Genomic DNA, 14,075 nt, shown 5'->3' with positions numbered 1-14,075 from the left:
ATGCCAAGCCAAAAAAGTGAACATATTAAGATAGTTTTGATGAATTTCCATATTTTCCTGTGAGCATCTACTTTTACATTTTACTCATATGCAATGGTACTGTACATAGAATCATAGAAACGTAGGACTGGAAGAGATCTCAGTAGGTCATCTAATCCAGTCCCCTGCACTTAAGGTAGGACTAAGTAATAACCAGACCATTCCTGACAAGCATCTAACCTGTTCTTAAAAACCTCCAGTGATAGAAATTCAATAACCTTCCTCGGCAGTTTGTTCATGCTTAACTACCCTGACAGTTAGGAAGCTTTTCCTAATGTCCAACCTACACCTTCCTTGCTGCAATTTAAGCCATTTGCTTCTTGCCTTATCCTCAGAAGTTAATGAGAGCAATTTTTATCCTTCTCTTTGTAACAAACTTTTATGTACTTGAAAAATGTTATGTCCTGCCTCAGTTTTCTCTTCTCCACACTAAACAAACTAATTTTTTTCAATCTTTCCTCATACGTCATGTTTTCTGGATGTTTTAATAACTTGTTGTTCTCCTCTGGACTTTGTCCATATCTTTCCTGAAACGTGGCACACAACTGGCCACAATACTCCAGGTGAGGCCACATCAGTGCGAAGTAGAGTGGAAGAATTACTTCTTGTGTCTTGCTTACAACACTCCTGCTGATATATTCCCAGAATGCTGTTTGCTTTTTTTGCAACAGTGTTACACTTTTAACTCATATTTAGCTTGTGATCCACTGCAACCCCCAGATCCCATTCTACAGTACTCCTTCTTAGGCAGTAATTTTCCATTTTGTATGTGTGCAACTGATTGTTCCTTCGTAAGTGGAGTACTTTGCATTTGTCCTTATTGAATTTCATCCTATTTACTTCAGACCATTTCTCTGGTTTGTCCAGATCATTTTGAATTTTAATCCTATCCTCCAAAGCACTTCCAACCCCTCCCAGCTTGGTATCATCCACAAAGTTTTTAAATGTACTCTCTATGCCATAATCTAAATAATTTGAGGATATTGAACAGGACTGATCCCTGCGGGACACCAGTCAATATGCCCTTCCAGCTTGACTGTGAACCACTGATGATTACTTTCTGGGAATGGTTTTCCAACCAGTCACCCACCTTATAGTACCTCCATCTAGGCTATATTTCCCTTGTTTGTTTATGAGGTCATGTAAGACAGTTTCAAAAGCCATACTAAAGTCAAGATATGCCATATCTACCGCTTTCCCCCCATCCACAAGGCTTGTTACCCTGTCAAATAAAGCTATTAGGTTGGTTTGAGATTACTTGTTCTTGACAAATCCATGTTGACTTTTACTTATCCCCTTATTATCTTCTAGGTGTTTGCAAATTGATTGCTTGATTATTTGCTCCATTACCGTTCTGGGTACTGAAGTTATATTTGTTCATGTGTTTGTTATAGACTAGGAAAGAGATCAGGTTGCCATACTTGCAGCAGATACTTAATCAAATAAAGTCAGTTGACATCTGCTACTGTCATTGTTCATCATTCGTGCTTTTTCCCCATATTCTCAAGCTAATATGAAAACAGACTGTCACTTCTGTCATACTGAACAGAGGCATACTAAGCCTTACCAGCATAAGGAATAAGTCACCAATTTAAATTATGATGGATTTAGGGCCAGATCAGAAGCTAGTGTAACTGTGTTAATCAATGAAGCTATGCTGATTTACACCAGCTGAGGAACTGGCATTTAATTTTTTTAGAATAAGTTAAAATTTCTACACTTAAGTAAAGCATTATAGTTCACTACAAATAATGCTTTAGATCTGTGCTACAGGGGTATGAGGTAGCAAGTACAAATACTGTACTGAGGTGATTTTAAATTACTTCTAATGGAGGAGCAATATTTAGAGGCATTGCAGAATAAATAAGGTAACATTAATCTTTAACTATACCTTAGACATTTTCCAAACTTTACAGATTATAGTACTGTTTCTGCAAACAGACAGTCATGTGAGTAAAGCAAAGCATGCATTTAACTGTTTACAGAGACAGGGCCTGAATTACAAAAAAGTTTAATTTAGAGAGAGACTTCATTTAGAGTGAAATATTGCAAGAGTTCAAAATAGGTTTTGTTTATGGTAGACAAATAAACCTCAAATGTTCATGCTTTAGAAATACAATGGCAAAGTCACCTGCAAATCAAAAGTGCCAGATTTTGTGTTTTCAGTCATTAAAAAAATCTACTTCATCAAAACATATCAAGTATAAATGTGCAGCATTACATCTAATTTTAAAGATAGAGCAAGCCAAAAATATCTAAAAAAAATCTTGTTTATTTTCTTCTAGACTGGTAAAGAAAATGAATTTTGATTGATGCAAGCTAATCATCACAGCAAATTAAATACTGAAATATTGAATAACTTTAACAGTAATAAACAAATGCATATAGCCTGAAATATGCATTTAAATTTTACATTATTAGATTAAATTAGCATCCTGACCGTCTCGTTTGTTACACTAAGACTTTGAAACGCACAGGATTAGATTATATGCAAAGCAATCGAGAACAACTGATAACAAAAAAAATTAGTGATACTTGTATACAAATGTTAAACAATCAGGCTCACTTCATAGAAATACCCTCTGTATTAACTGTATGGTCCAGTAGCAGAAATGAGCCAAATTTATCTGATTAGCAGTATTGCTACCTAATAAGATACCTATTGCATTTACAGGATAACTCACCTACCATTTCATTAGGTGGCATAACATGATTTAGCATGGGAGGATTATCTTCTCTCCCTGTAACTCATGTTGATGAGGTCTGAATATGATGGGATTAGAACTATCCAGCTTCTAGAATTGTATGAAAAAGAGCATTGCATTCCAACTCCCAGGCTGATATACTGTAGCCTATCTATGACAGCTGAACTCTTATGAAAGTAGTTACAAAAGCTGTTAAAATGTTTAGCACCCAAAAATCTTTTCTTGAAGCTTTAAACTGTTGTCACATAGCCACTTCCTGATAAAGACAACTACAGAATACTTCACCTGGTGGAAAGGTTGAATATTTTATTATTCATTAAACCTACTTGTCTCCAAATATTAAAATGCACATGTTTCATATTCTCCAGCTTTGCATACCTTCTCAAACTAGACTTAAAGGCATTAAATTAAACCCATATGGTTCTTCCTTATTCCAAACAGAACTGCTACATTCATTAAACTCTTTGCTATTTTAGAATGCAGTGAAATGAAATTCATTGTTTTTAGGACTCATTATCAGCTACAGCAATTTAGAATTTCCATGGAAGAGTTTGTAAGGCACCCAAAAAAGTTTTCCAAGCTAGCAAGTATGAACTAGATAATTACCTCCCAGAGCAGGTCTATACTACAGGGTTAAGTCGACCTAAGTTACGCAACTCCAGCTACAAGAATAACGTAGCTGGAGTCGACATAGCTTAGGTCAACTTATTGCGGTGTCTACACCACGCTGGGTTCAAGGAAAAGTTTTCCCGTCGACTTCACTGACATGAGAAGCATAAGGTAAGTCCCGTCATCAATGGGAGAGAACTCCGTGGTCAATTTAGCTAGACCCACTAAACTGACCCCCGGTGGATCAATCACCACAGCATCGATCCATGGTAAGTGTAGACATGCCCTCAGAGTGCACATACGCTCTTTGGGGTAAGTCCAAACTAATTAAGGTTAGTTTACTCAAATGTTTCACAATTTGTATCATTCTGCACATGCTATTATATAAGATATGTGCTACTTGCATACTAGAAGATGCTTGTTGGAGCAGAACCATGAGAAAATCAAGGAAAATGTATTTTTAAAAAAACCCACACATTGTTTAATAGTATCAGTTTGAGCAGTTTCAATACTTCCCTTAAAAAATTTAAACAAGTGAAGTCACAATTTTTCTAATGAGAACAATTTGAATTTATCAGAATTTTAAACATAAATAGAGTTTTGGATTATAAATGCATGTCATGTGTTGATTATTATATAATTAAAAAATGTATTTGAAAATTCTAACCCTCTAAGAGTAGCAATACTCAATACATCAAAATATTTGCAGGCTTCAAGTTCAAATAATTCCTGATACGGGGTGATGCTTTTCCAATAATTATTAGGGCAAGTTTTTACTTTATTATATTATAGGTGCTAGATGATCTAGTTTCAGCTTTTATCAGCCTTGTGTACAATTCTCATCATTCCCATGTATCCAGAAACAAATCTGGGCATACTTGAGAGGAGTAATTCGTACCGCTACATTATAATCCTGCTGCATACCATTTACATCCATCCACTGATGACCTGAATAAACAGCAATGATTTTGCGTTTCCATTTCTTCTTGTTTGGCTCTTTAAGGCGGAGATAGACTCCAGATCCAATAGACCCAGACTCAGCATCACAGTACTGGTAGAAGAGATCACTGGATTCATCAGACACGCTACAAAATCGATAGACTAACTGCCCAGATCGATCATCATCAAAACCTGAGAAGTGGATCATGCTACCAGGCATCTTTCTGATTGTTGGGCTGATTCCCAGCTCCATATATTTCTTTTTGTGAGGGCGCTTGAGCTCAAGAACAGCATAATCATAATCCAGGGAAACATCCCCAGTTACACCTTCAAACCAGCCTTTTGGGATCTGGGTACTCTTTACTCTGGTCCACTGGAAGGAAGGTTTACTATCAGAGGTTTTCCGACTCCTCCCTGTTGCCTTTTGTTTTCTGCCACGACCTTTGGATCTCTGCTTCAATTCTGTGGTATGCTCACTGTGATCTCTTGCCACAGAAACATCTCTCTTACCCCTTTGAGCACCTCTGCGTTTCTTGCCCTCACCTTTAGATCGCATCTTCAGCAATCCTACCCTCAGCTTTTTGCTGCCCTTGATGTAATCCTTGCCATTATGAATACAGTGAGCAGCTGTTAGAACGTGCGTGGGGGAAATAAGAATGCCACTGCAGCCTGTGGAAATCTTCACAGCTGTGCTAAAAGGGAAGTTGGTCATGAACCGCTTGTCAGAGATACTGAATCTGCTGTCTGTGCCATATATCTGTCTCTTTCTTCTTGGGGACGTTCTTGTGGTGGTGGTGTTGGCTGCGTCAACTGCTAGCCCTAGAACATTCACATGAGTCAGGGTCCGTGTGCCATTCTCAAAAACGGTCTCATAGGACAGAAACTCCTTCAGGTCAGACAAGCTTGGCACTGGGAGTCTCCTTTGGCATTCAATTCCACACACATTACTCAGCTCTAATTTGGCTTTTGCCTCAAATTTAGGGCTGTCAAGGGAGAAAGTCCGTTCACTCACAATCTGGGGTACGTTCTTCAAGTGCCAGGTGAAATCTTGTTCTGTTGCGGCTCCATCAGTCAGACATAATACGGGAATGGAAAGCATCAACAACAGCAATATATGTCCCATTGTGTTAATGTGTGTTGCTCTGAAAAAGGGAGAATAGAGACTCAAATTGGTATTTAAAAATTAAATTTATCGGATTATATTGTATGACTACAGCACTGTACAATATTTCCATCAAAATCAATGGGAGTAGAATATTAGCATCTGAGTTACAAAAGAAACAGGAACTCATTGAATCTTCATTCATTTCCCCACATTTTGATCTCTATAATTCTACTTATGTTATTCATTAAATAATAAATTACACCTAGATATAAATCATAACACTCGTATTTTAAGAAGCTAGCCCCATTTCCTTGATGTTCTACTTTAACAACATGGCATGGTACCGATCATAAATGCATTCGATACATTTCAAATCCATCAACGTCAGGCTTTATAGTGTAGTGCCTTGTCTAATTTTGTTCTTGTGTTTGTGGCTGAAAACAATCAAGACTGCAAAAATTCTGAAGATAATATGCAATAAATACAGATCAATATGTGCAAAATGTTTTTTTTAAAGGCTACATAAAAGTAAAATAGCTTGATTCAAATTAGTACTTTCTCCAAATCAAAATGTTCTTTATTGTATCATATCCAACAGTAGCAGCCTTAGGCCTAAGCAACCTATGCAGCCACATACCACGCATCCAACCAGAAAGACAGATGGCCATCCCTAGTTCTGTCTGTTTCTGGTAGCTGTGGACAGTGAGACACATTCACTCCTTAAATTGCCTGCTTGTGCTCTTGCTTTGAAGGATTTGCTTCTGCTCCGTCCTCTGGCTTTCTAGTCTGTCTGAGGGACCCAAGAGCCACAGAGCTTCATACACAAAGGGTGAGTCACAAGATAGTAGAAGATGGCTAATCTGGGGGAAGGGTTTCAGGGATTCATAGAGTAGGGAGGACACAGTCATAGGTGGTGGACGAGCTAGATGGGCCTCCCAAGCTATTTCCCTTTTAGATCTCTCAGAAAACTTTTAATACATATTACAGTGGTGCCTGGAGGCCCTGGCTAAGATGCAAGACTCATTGTACCAGGTGCTGTATATACACAAGAGCTTACATTTTAAATAGACAAGAAACACAAATGAAGCATTATTCTTGTTTTACAGATAGTCTTTCTGTGCCTTAGTTCCCCAAGTGACTTTCCCAAGGTCACACAGGAAGGCTATAGCATAGCCAGGAGTGGAACTAAGCTCCTCTGAATCCTAGCCCAGTACCTTAATTGCAAGTCCATTCTAACTCTGTAGATGGACTTGATGCCTAAAATATTAACCAGATATTGGCTGTTGCCATTTGGAGAATTGAGCTTATTCATGTACCCCTCTGTACAGTTGGGTAATATTGAAACCTAAAGCACTGCTTATAATTAAACCTTAAGTTAAGCAATTTAAGGACATGTATGGTTATGCTCTTTGGTTTACCGTAATTACAGTGGAAACCTGGATAAAATGTCTGTTTTATATTACATATAATATAGTTTAACAAATTATATATAGTTTAGCAAAATCTGAATCCTTTGTTTTGGTGAAAATTAAAGATAATATAAAAAGAATAGGGCTAGATATTACATCATCTTCCAATATCCTAAACTTGTGTGGTATACTAACTTTGATTCCTAACTAACTTACTTAGGGCAGGACTACACTACCACAAGTTACAGCGACCTAAGCGCTGTCTACACCAGTGCTATGTCGGCAGGAAATGCTCTCCTACTGACATAGCTTCCGTCCCTCGTGAAGGTGGAGTAATTATGCCAATGGGGAAGAGCTCTTCCTTGGGCATAGAGCATCTTCACAAGATGCTCTATGGTGGCTCAGCTGCATTGGTGCAGACTTGCCCTTCAATTCATGCCCCCTTACCAATTTATTCTCCTTACAGATCTTCTAAATTTGGACCACTAAGTCTGAGGTAAGGGGAGTTAAAGTGGGCATGAAGGCAGGGGTGTGGCAATAAAGGCAACTAACATGAAGGTATAAGAAGATGAACTTTAAAGTAGGCCCGATTCTGTTTTAAAGCATACAAAAAACTTTAAAAGCCTGAAAGGATAAATATTACTGATATTAATGTGAAAAGAACTGTATTTTAATGTCCTAATACACCTGTTTAACAAGTAGAGATATGCTAAGAAAGCCAGTTGTTTTGTAGAACTTGTGAAACCTGTCAATATGCAAGACACATGCTTCCTAGAATTCCCCTTCTCTTTGAGCCTAATGACTGGCTCACAATTCAGAGTCCACATACGTGATCTTTTCCTGCAGCTAAGTGTCATAAATGTTTAGGAATGTTCACTAACGCTAGTTTCATGCAGAAAGACTTGGGCATACCACTGCTGAAGTCTTTCCAGTAAGATGGTTGATGTCCCAGCTGGACCTATAACTAACTTTTCTCTATATCGAGGCTTCCTACAATAAAATGGGTGGGGTGATGTAGCTCCCTGCAATCATCTCTAACACAACCGCAAAGACCACATCACTCTTCCTGTCTGAAAGATTGAATAGAATGGTTATTCTCTGTAAGGGCAGACTTTAGAAGTCAAGAATTTTTACATTTATAATGAACCATTTTTTGTTTGCTATGAGTTGGAAATGAAGTACTTTGAGAGTTGGAAGAAGCCTATACCCAGAAACAAACCTCCTACAACCATAGGAATTGTCATATCAGAGCAAACTAGTTGTCCTAGATAATGGTTTCTTTTATTGCTACACATGTTTAAAATAAACAGAGATCTTAAACACTATGCTGCTTTAAGGTAGGGAGCAAGTGTTTCAGAGAAGGAGAAGAAACTAGGAACAAAACAAAAGGGATAGGGGCGATTCAGTCCCCTGTGAAAAACTTCAGCTTCTCCTTTCAGTTATCAACCCCCCGCAACACACTGATGAGGGTTCTTATCTTGATCTGCTGCATGTACAAGCCCCTCCAACTTTCCCCACTTCAAACTCCCAACATCCCAAACATTTCTCCATCCCCCATAGCAAACTCCCCCCAAAACTCTACGCTCTACTTCTACTCTGGTCCTTCTTCAACAACAAGCTCCAGTATAACATATCTCCCTCTTCCTACAATTAAAACACCCACAAGCAGATTTGTGGGTCTGCCCCAAATTTCCCATGAATTCATGCATAGTTGTAATTCACTTGCTAATATAGGATTGATGAGAAGAAAAATGAAGCTCAAGTTCCTGGCAGGGTTTTTCCCTCCAATGTCTATCTGTTTAGTACAAGCTGTGTCCTGGGGTTGTTGAACAGGTACTTATCGTTGGAGAGGATTGCACAAGGACTAGGGCTCTAGTATCTCAAAAACAGATTTAAGTAATGTTCAGACCTCAAAGTGAGGAGTTGTTACTTTAACCTGTTTAGAGGTACATCTTTTTCCACACAATTTTGCAAGGGGAAAAAAATTGGAATGAACCGTTCAGGAAGAGAACTTACTGTTTTGGGGCAACTATCTATCAACATCTAACCACAGATAGCATGTGCAAATCCCAAGATGAATCATGAAAATGTTTAGGGGTAACAGCACCCGCTCCTCCAGACTCCACAGAAGAAACCATTACTCTAGTAATGAGCTAAGACATAACAGTAAATCTCAGCCCTGAATTCTGTCTGCCACTTCATCCTAACTTGTGCTGATATGCTTGATGAGTGCATTAGTTTACATATCTGACCTTCCATTCTGGTTTAAGAAAAACAGAGATCTATTCTGAGCTATTGTAAATTTAGGTATGTGTATAGTGCACAAGCATAGAAGCTAATTTTACAAGATATGTATTAAAGCACAAGGCAGGGTTCTGAAATCAAAATAAACTTACTTCAGCTGCAAAATGAATTAATGGAATTAAGGATAATGTCAGCCTTTCCTTATTGCTTAAATTTGTATCTCTCTGTGTGTGTGTGTGTGTGTGTATATATATATATGTGTGTGTGTGTGTGTGTGTATATATATATATATATATAATATAAATAAATCAATAAGGAAAAGCTGAAATTATCCTTAATTCCATCAATTCATTTTGGATGAAGTGGCAGATATATATATATATATATCCATCCACTAGATGGCAGAATTAGATCAATTCTCTTTAAACGTATTCTTGCTAAATATTTTATCTTTCAATACAGTGTAATATGATGCATTATAAAACTGCTTTTATTAAGGATACTTACCCGTAATTTTCTAGACTGAATTTTAAATTAAATTTTAGTTTAGGCTGTAAACTCGTATGTAGGAATTGGTCGTTTTTCAGTCTTCTGTAAAGAGCCGTGCACATTGCACTAATAGTCTCTCATACACCTCTTTCAGGTGGAAAAGATACATTTACCAGATGAACTGCCTTGAGAAAATGACAATTGATAAGATTGCCTGAAGACACTGCTCTGGCAAGTGTTTTCACAACACCCCTCATTTCTGACCCGTACCATCGCTAATTCATTCAGGGTTAGTTTTCCCAGTACACAAAGGCACGGTTGTTTTGTGATAAGAACACTTATTCCACTAGAGAATGAAATGCTCTTAAATATCTTTCCCCAACCCCAAGTGTCCCTCTCACCACCCCCAATGTTCCTCTCCAGAGACACACAAATGCATACAATTACTGGTGAACGGTGTGTGCTAAACTAAGCAATTTTCTACTTTAACAAACGTTATTTTTACTTTGTATAGCTCAAAGCTCAAGCCCAAAGCTTGCCACGCACTTTATGGACAGATACCATTTCTTTCCAGACAGTACTACGCCTACTGTTTTCTTCCCTTACTTTTCAAGGACGAGAGAAAGAAAGCATGGTTGTCAAGCAACTTTTGTTCGTTTTGGAGGATGGTTTGAACAGCTCCTAAAATTAACGCTCTGTCATTAACAAGCATCTTTCACTTCCCAGTGAAACGAAAGCTGTAGAGACCAAAAACGGTCCTTTTAAAATTGCTGTTAGCAGTCGCTTTCACTTCCAGTTAGTTTATTTTATCCATCCCCCATCCCTAGGAATGAGCTGTTCTAGTTGCAGCAGTCTGTTAAATTCTTTATGGTTGCAGTGCAACTAGCTTGCCTATTTATTGATACTGATCAGCTTTGCCTGTTTACAAGATTGATGTCTAGTAACTATACAATTCTCTACACTAATACCCCCGTGTACAATTACTACATGCCCTCTGTAATACACTGAGCCCGCATATCAGTGTATTAGGCACAGACAGAAGAATTAGACATAGATGGATGAATTACTCCAGCATTATCAGGAACAGAAGCAGTGTTACCTCAAACATTTTTTCGAAATCACTTTTATGGACATATCTCTCTCAATAGATAGTTCCTTAAACGCGATTCTAGAGTTGCCTAAAAGAAAGAAAATAGCTTTTAGGCTTGTGTTTTAGAGAGAGAGAGAGAGATCGATCCCAGGTTTCTAAAACAAAATGATCAGTTTTCAAATTTAAATACCTGCTGCCTTTACTTTTTTCCATTTCTCTTGCAGATGAACTCGTTTTATAAAAAGGACTCCAGAGGCTGAAAATTAAATAAAAAACTTAGCAGAGATTTTTGTAGCTCTTCACTGCCAGAAGCAATCTGGATAAAATTAGTGTCAATTTCAAAATATGGGAGGAATGGTAACAGAGAAACTGAGCAGATGAATCGAGAGGGGGTGGGGGAAGTTGCTGCAAAAACAGCCTCTCTCAATAGGCATTGCTTGGACTGTGCAGAGGCAAAAGTATGAAAACTTCCAAAATAAGCCTTTTCTTTCTTTCTGTTTTTAAGCTAAAGCCTCCTGAAAAGTACCAGGGAAAAAAGTGTAACCGTTCAATCTAGCCAAGAATATTTTCATCAAACTGGTCAGGCTATTCAGAAAAAGCTACTTCTAGTGTAAAATCCTGTAACTGGCCAAAATTTATTTCTTGACATCTTTCATCAACTGTATTTATTTGTAAACGCTGCTGTAACAGAGAGGACCACATCTGTGTTCCAGTAAACACGGTCACCTTAACAGAGGAGGATGGGCGAGTGTGAGAACAGTGTATCTACCTTTTCCCGCTGAGGCTCCAAACAGCTAGTCCATAAACTCCAGCTCTCAGGTCTTTAAAAAAAAAAAAAAAAAAAAAAGGCCGTTCAGCATTTTTGTGGTACGAGTAAGAGGTCTCAGGTGCAGCCCGCATGCCAACGTGCCTGTTTGCTTTCAAAGCAGGCAGCCCCCTGAGAGTTTATTCCTAGCTCAGAAGGCGCCACATAGGAACATCATTGGAAACACCGTTTCATACCTGTTAGCATTCGAGAGAAAGGTGAAAACCTGCCCAAATCCACGGCTCGTAAAACTTTCTACGTAGACATGCAATAGGTGTTCTACTAGGTCATAATCCGTATTTGCCAGCTGGTTCCCAGTTTAGTGGGAGAGAGAGATCGTCACCGCCCGCCGGCCAGCACCAGAGAGAGCAGCAGCCACTGAGCACAGCCGGAGCCCTGGCGGCTACTGAAGAAGGGAATGGGGGGAGCGGCCAGGTTTTTCCCAGGCGGGAGAGGGAGGTCGGCCCGAGGGTGAGCTGCGGGGACCGCGCGCGGGTGATTCTGTGGATGGGAGGGGAAGGAAAGGGGCTGGCGGGATGAGCTGGAACAGCTGGCTGGACGGGAAGGCGGGAGAGGGCGGCAGAAGTGCAAGCTGTGGGGTTACTGCTCTGTGGGGAAGATAGAGAGCCGGCTGTGGGGGTGGCGGGGACATCGGGGGGATGCAGGGGAGAAGGGGAACAGACTGGGGGTGGCGGGGACAGCGGGGGGTGCAGGGAAGAAGGGGGACGGACTGGGGGTGGCGGAGACAGCGCGGGGATGCAGGGGAGAAGGGGAACAGACTGGGGGTGGCGGGGACAGCGGGGGGTGCAGGGAAGAAGGGGAAACGACTGGGGGTGGGGGAGACAGCGGGGGATGCAGGGGAGAAGGGGAACGGACTGGGGGTGGGGGAGACAGCGGGGGATGCAAGGGAGAAGGGGGACGGACTGGGGGTGGGGGACAGCGCGGGGATGCAGGGGAGAAGGGGAACGGACTGGGGGTGGCGGAGACAGCGCGGGGATGCAGGGGAGAAGGGGAACGGACTGGGGGTGGGGGAGACAGCGCGGGGATGCAGGGGAGAAGGGGGACGGACTGGGGGTGGGGGAGACAGCGCGGGGATGCAGGGGAGAAGGGGGACGGACTGGGGGTGGGGGACAGCGCGGGGATGCAGGGGAGAAGGGGAACAGACTGGGGGTGGGGGAGACAGCGCGGGGATGCAGGGGAGAAGGGGGACGGACTGGGGGTGGGGGGACAGCGGGGGGTGCAGGGGAGAAGGGGGACGGACTGGGGGTGGGGGACAGCGCGGGGATGCAGGGGAGAAGGGGAACGGACTGGGGGTGGCGGAGACAGCGCGGGGATGCAGGGGAGAAGGGGGACGGACTGGGGGTGGGGGGACAGCGGGGGGTGCAGGGGAGAAGGGGGACGGACTGGGGGTGGCGGGGACAGCGGGGGGTGCAGGGGAGAAGGGGAACGGACTGGGGGTGGGGGACAGCGCGGGGATGCAGGGGAGAAGGGGGACGGACTGGGGGTGGCGGGGACAGCGGGGGGTGCAGGGGAGAAGGGGGACGGACTGGGGGTGGGGGACAGCGCGGGGATGCAGGGGAGAAGGGGAACGGACTGGGGGTGGCGGAGACAGCGCGGGGATGCAGGGGAGAAGGGGGACGGACTGGGGGTGGGGGGACAGCGGGGGGTGCAGGGGAGAAGGGGGACGGACTGGGGGTGGGGGGACAGCGGGGGGTGCAGGGGAGAAGGGGGACGGACTGGGGGTGGCGGGGACAGCGGGGGGTGCAGGGGAGAAGGGGAACGGACTGGGGGTGGGGGACAGCGCGGGGATGCAGGGGAGATGGGGAATTGACTGGGTTTTTTTCTCTGGGAGCGGGCTGCGGCTGGGAGGTCCATCTCCCCGCTCCTGCACGCTGGGGGACTGCGAGAGGGCGCCCCCCCGAGGTCAGAGCTGCGGCCGGAGAGCACCGCCCCGCGCCGGCTCCCCAGTCTCCTGCGCTGCAACTGGCGGAGGGACTGGCCGGTCCTCGCGCTGCCCCTGCCAGGGACTTTCCCGCGGCTCCTCGCGCCTCAGGGCCAGCAGGTCTCTCAGCTGGGAGCGGGGGCGTTTCCCGCCTTGGAAACGCAGGAGGCGCCGCTTGCTGATTCACCCAACGGCCTGCCCAGCACAGGTCAGCGCCCCCCTCGCCATCACTCCCCACGAGCCCCTTTGATCACCTCCCTCCCCAGCGCGCCCTCCTCACCATCACCTTCCCCCTGAGCCCCACCTCACCAGCTCCGCCGCACCACGCCCCCCTCGCCATCACTCCCCCCGCCATGTCCTCCTCCCCATCACCTCTCCCCCTACCCACCCCAAGCCTTCCCTGCACCCTCCACACCATCATCTCTCCAGTCTCACCTGTACCCCTCCCGCACCACCTCCCCCCAACCTGAAGCACATCTCTCTCTCTCTCTCCATGGTTTAACCAGGTCCTTGAGCAATCTTTGGTGTTTCATGACCTACCGACAAGATGACTGAGTTTCCCTCCCTTCCCATGAGGAATTTGCATATAATAAGGCCACCCTCCACCTCTCAAGGCCCTTTTTCTCCAACTACAGATTTCACCTTTGGTTTCACCCAGGCGTCCTCACGGGATCTCTGGTACCTGCTGTTGCAGACTTC

The 14,075-nt window shown here is 43.3% G+C and overlaps 1 protein-coding gene across 1 annotated transcript; it reads right to left on the bottom strand.

Annotated features, from left to right (window-relative positions):
* Positions 1–4,025: 4,025 nt before the first annotated feature.
* On the bottom strand, positions 4,026–11,853 carry PRSS35 (serine protease 35). The gene is made up of 2 exons (XM_073335137.1): positions 11,632–11,853; positions 4,026–5,434 (listed from the first exon to the last, which is right to left on the bottom strand). Exon 2 carries the CDS (start codon positions 5,413–5,415, stop codon positions 4,174–4,176), a length of 1,242 nt encoding a protein of 413 aa, XP_073191238.1. The 5' UTR covers positions 5,416–5,434; positions 11,632–11,853; the 3' UTR covers positions 4,026–4,173.
* Positions 11,854–14,075: the final 2,222 nt, after the last annotated feature.

This window comes from Lepidochelys kempii, chromosome 3 (genome assembly GCF_965140285.1).
Source record: "Lepidochelys kempii isolate rLepKem1 chromosome 3, rLepKem1.hap1, whole genome shotgun sequence".
NCBI classification, from domain to species: domain Eukaryota; kingdom Metazoa; phylum Chordata; order Testudines; family Cheloniidae; genus Lepidochelys; species Lepidochelys kempii.
The sequence above is the reverse complement of the archived record's forward strand: the minus strand, read 5'-3'. Positions and strand labels throughout refer to the sequence as shown.

Coding starts and splice junctions, on each gene's coding strand:
- PRSS35 (XM_073335137.1), bottom strand. CDS start 5,415: ATGGGACATATATTGCTGTTGTTGATGCTTTCCATTCCCGTATTATGT.